Here is a 4,867-nt window from a genome sequence, read left to right as displayed (position 1 = left end):
ATTCCAAGAAAGCATGCATGCAGCAGCACACAATTAAAGATGTAAAAGGAGTTAGAGGCTTTGGCCTGTGGAATCTTTCCAGTGGGGGGAGGATGGGATGAGACACAGCAGTTTTACATTTCACGAACATTTATTTTAAGACCTATTTTTCATGTAGGGTGTGCAAGAACAAAGAATAACCACAAAGGGGGAGCTCTGGAACAATGACAACAAGAACAGCAGAGTTTTAGGGTTCAGTTCCAGCTGATTTTATTTCCTTCAGGAAAAAAAAAGGTTATTTACAGAAAGTATATTGACAATCTGACAGGCAGTGAACTTGGCAAAATTAGCCAGCTTCCCCTCCCCCCACCCCCAGGTTGTATTATGGGCAGATTGTTAGACAAAGATATTCCACACAGCATATTGCACAGGATGGATGACAAAAAAAAAGTTAAAAACCCTTAACGGAACCTCCTCATTAGGCAGATGTCCTAGTGCCTGTCATGTTATATTAACATACATAAACACACAATCTTTTTTGCTTATTATAATACAGACTTAAATGTACAAAGATGTTTTCACTTTTTCTCATTTTAAACACAACAGCTATAAACCTGAATACATATGCTATCATCATGCCATAAGAGACTAAAACAATTATATTTAGCGACAAGTAGAAAGGATTAAATAGTCAAATACAAGAATGAAAAACGCAGTACATAGTGTCGCGAACTCAAATCGGCATTTAGATAGATCCAGTGGTTTAAACGGCACGGGTTTTTTTCGCTTATAAAAAAGTGCAAAAGATGTGGTTTACAATTTAAAGCTACAGGATCCCTTTTTCTGAAAATGATCCAGTTGTTTCTGTACAACATACTATTGACTCTGAGAGGGGTTTTGTTTGTTAGAAATTAGCCCTACAGGAAATTAGTTCAGCCCCTCCCTCTCAACTCATAAGGAGAGTTGAATAGTGAATTACAAGGGATGCTGTCTCTTTAAGAAGCCTGCAGATTGGAGTGTAAACATGATGAATATAGGGGCTGATTTTGTGTGTGTGAGAGATATTAACCAGCAGCCCTGTGTAATCAGGAAATCCAAAACAGCAATTTACACCCCTTTATATATTTTTTACAAAAATACACTGAGAAAATAATCAAACGTTTTCATCTCTCTTCTCTTGTTTTTAAAAGTGTCAAAAGTCTACATTTAAATATAAAAAATTAAAAGTTAAAACTCTAGCCCTTCAGCGAAGGTGACATAAAAATGGTGTGGGTAACAACAGAACTACCAAAAGAGGACAAAGTAATACAAGTAAAAAATGTTTGGCCAGTATAAATACTTCACTTATAAAATGGCATCCAATTACATTTACAGGGGGGGGGGACTTTTCAAGGATGGATCATGAGGGTGAAAAGAAAAGTCTTCATTTGCAGCTATAAAGGAACACACGCGCACGCACACACACAGACACTGAGGAAAAATTTGGTCCTGAATTTTTTTAAAGTCCAGCACAGATTTGAGTTGCGTTTGAATCCTTTAAAGAGTTAAGAATGAAAAAAGCTGGTGATATTTTTGTAGGAATCAAACATAGCGCCATCTATCTGCTTTTTATATTATTCTAACACTATTCTTTTAAACTGTTCAACAGTCTTACAGAAATCTCAGAAAGATAGACAGGATAACATGCTATATTAAACCCCACCAGTGAAATAATCCAACACCATCACGATTCTGAGAAAGAAGAAAAACACATTTTTCGCAAAAAAAGGAGCAATTGCCCTCTTATTTCCCCTGTACCACATCATTACAGAAACTTGGTATGTTCTATACCGGACTCCATTTTTTTTAATTAAAAAAAGTTCAGTGTTGTTGAAATTCCACACATAACTGACTTATCTGTATATAATATAAGGTGACTCAGAAAATCGCGGCCACCTTCGCCCTTTTATACGTGCAAATCCTTCTCAGTTTTATTATTATCTTCTCTTAGCCAGCTTCCAGTTCCTTTTAACACCTCCCTCTTTTATATTCTTCCAAATCTTACATAGGACCTCAGTCCAGTTCTTGGGGGCCTCTCTCTTACCCCACATCTCCTGTTAATGGGGGGGGGCAGAGGCTGGAGCAAGGGCCCCTCCTTTTCCCTATTGCAAGAACTGCCGATTTGTTTCGGACATAAGCCCCCCAACCCCCCCACCCGCCAAATATATCCAGCAAAATCACACAGCACAATCTTCCCTCCCCCTTTCCAAGAACAACCGGTGAGAGCCAGAAACCTTCCGAGGTGTTCGCGCAAGTCTCTGAAATGTGAACTCATTTCTTCGGCCGTTGGAGCGTGGAAAAAACGGGTGGGGGTGGGGATCTGGGTTGACAAGAAGAAAGCGATGCACTTCTGTGGTTTCTATATATAAAAAAGTTGATCCCTTTTACCATGGGGGGGGAGAAACAAACGACACCCCCCCCCAACAAAGTCCATTTCATGAAGGAACCAGAAAGAGAACCGGTGGGCGGCATTTTCCCTCCTCAGTCTGTGGCGCGCGCGGGGTCTTCTCTCGCCCCCCTTTGAATTTTTTTCCTCTTTTTTGCTTCTTGCCCCCCGTCCCTCGGTCCCCTCAGTACGTGAAGACCAGGTTGGAAATGCTGGACTCGAGCCAGTCCCCCGAGATCATCTCACTTACCTCCGGGGTGCAATAGTCCGGGAACTCAAAGTGCGAGCCCGAGCCGGGCTCCAAGCTAAAATCCAGGTCCCTGTCGAGCGCGGAGGAGCCGAGGCTGCCCAGGGCCATGCCGTCGAAGCCCGGGCTGGGGTTGAGGTCCAAGAGGTCGTCTTCGAACTCGTCGTCTGAAGAGGAGGAAGCGCAGGAAGAGCCCGACGAGGAGGACGAGGAGCGCGAGGTGGACGGCGCCGGCGAGGGCGCCCTCAGGCTGGTGTAGCTGCGGTGATCCGACGGGGAGCAGGCGCCGGCGGGGGAAACGACGGGCTCCCCGCCTCCGAGGCCGTCGTGCTGGCCGGCCCCCGCCTCGTCGTAGAGGCTGAGCGGGTCGCTGGCCTCGGTGGAGGCGCTGAGCGTGGGGCTAGCGGGCACGGCGCCGCCGGGCGAGGCGTGGGAGAAGAGGTAGAGGCGCTTGGCCTTCTTCTCGGGGAGGTGTTTGCCGCCCGAGGGCGAGGAGGAGCCCGGCGAGGCGGCGCGGGGTTTGTACAGAGAGTGGTGCTCGGGCGGCAGGAGGGCGGCCGGCTGCTCCGACGGCGGGAACGGGGGCGAGGATTTGCCGCCAGCGGCGCCGCTCAGGCTCAGCTTGGGATGCGGCTTGGCGGCGGTGCCGGGGGAGAGCTTGGCGGCGCCGCTGCCCTTCTTCAGGGCGACTTTGGAAGAGTTGGGAGCGGCGGAGGCGGCGCTGCCGCCGCCGGTGCCCCCGCCGCTCTTCTCGCCGGGCTTGCCAGAGCTGGCGCCCGACTTCACCTTCTTCCTGGGCCGGTACTTGTAGTCGGGGTAGTCGGCCATGTGCTTCAGGCGCAGCCGCTCCGCCTCCCGGATGAAGGGGATCTTGTCACTGTCCTTGAGCAGCTTCCAGCGCTTGCCCAGCCGCTTGGAGATCTCGGCGTTGTGCATGTCTGGCGACTGCTCCATGATCTTCCGCCGCTCGATCTGCGACCACACCATGAAGGCGTTCATGGGGCGCTTGATGTGCCCGCTGGGCGTCTTGCACCAACTCGGGTCGTCCGCTTTGCCCCCGGTCGAAGCGGTCGAGCCCGGCGTGGGAGAGGAGGCGATGCCCAGCTCGACGCCGGCGCCCGAGTCCGAGCTCTCGCCGGCCAGTAGCGCTTCCGTGTTCTCCGCGTTGTTCGTCTGCTGCACCATCTCTGGGGCTCGCACGCGGCGGCGGCGGCTGTGGGGAGGTCGGCGGGGCTCAGCTTGGCACCAGGTTGGAACAAGACGCTCAACTTTCCCAGTTCCTCGGCCGCCGTTGCAGACGCTCCGCTCCTAAAGCACGGTCGTCTCTGGAAAGTAGTTGTAGCTCCACACAGCTTTTGTCTCTCCGGCACTCGATTGCACGCCTTTCTCCCAACTTTGCACTGGGAATCTAACTGCAGGAGCCCGGCTCAAAGTGGAAACAGTTTTCCTTTTTTTTTTTTTGTTTAATCAACCGCCAATCCGAGTTCTCTTTCTCTCTTTTCCACCTCTTCTTCCCCACCCCGGAGTTCACAAGTGCTTTTTTTTTTTTTCACTGTCTCTGTGCTCGAGGTGTTTCAGCAAAAGCAGCACGCCCACTGCTAAAACTCGCGTTTCTCTGAAAGGCGCAAAGCAAAAGAACAGGAATAAAAATTCCTACCTCCCGCAAAACAAAAATCCCACCAAATTAAAAAAAAATATCTTGCAGGATTTGTGGTAAATGAATCAAGAGTTTGTTCGGTTGCTTTTCAGTGGTTGCAAAAGATTAAAGGGGGGAAAAAAGCCCCACTCACGCAACCAAGTAGTCTTAATAAATGTGTCTTCCTGGTGGGAAGAGCAGTGACTGGTGCAATCAATATATTTAGTCCCGTCTCCCCTTCCTTTGGATGCAGAGCCCCAAAGAGAGGTAAGAGACATATACAAAACGGGGCTATGCAATTGAACTCTCTCCCCCCTCTTCCACACTTTCTCTTGCTGCAGCTTTGAGCGGACCCCAATTCCGCCCCACGCCTCTTTATCCTTTCACAGTCATTTTTCCAGCCAATCACGGGCTGTATCCAACGCTTCGTCGTGCCAAACCCCACCCCCTAGGCTCCTATTGGCTTGGAATCCAATGCAATAATAATCACCGCGTGCAATGAGAAGCTCCAAATCTGACCTCATTCCAATTTACACAGCAAACTTTTTAAAAGGGCCAGAAGTGCAGCTGAGATTTCTGA

At 49.3% G+C, this 4,867-nt stretch overlaps 1 protein-coding gene across 1 annotated transcript; it reads right to left on the bottom strand.

The window, feature by feature from the left end:
* Positions 1-231: 231 nt before the first annotated feature.
* Positions 232-4,613, bottom strand: SOX4 (SRY-box transcription factor 4). Its single transcript, XM_054985675.1, has one exon. The coding sequence runs from the start codon at positions 3,834-3,836 to the stop codon at positions 2,589-2,591; it is 1,248 nt and encodes a 415-aa protein (XP_054841650.1). The 5' UTR covers positions 3,837-4,613; the 3' UTR covers positions 232-2,588.
* Positions 4,614-4,867: the final 254 nt, after the last annotated feature.

The sequence above is a fragment of the Eublepharis macularius genome, chromosome 7 (assembly GCF_028583425.1).
Source record: "Eublepharis macularius isolate TG4126 chromosome 7, MPM_Emac_v1.0, whole genome shotgun sequence".
In the NCBI taxonomy this organism is placed as follows: domain Eukaryota; kingdom Metazoa; phylum Chordata; class Lepidosauria; order Squamata; family Eublepharidae; genus Eublepharis; species Eublepharis macularius.
This window is presented reverse-complemented; position numbering and strand designations above follow the sequence as displayed.

Coding starts and splice junctions, on each gene's coding strand:
- SOX4 (XM_054985675.1), bottom strand. CDS start 3,836: ATGGTGCAGCAGACGAACAACGCGGAGAACACGGAAGCGCTACTGGCC.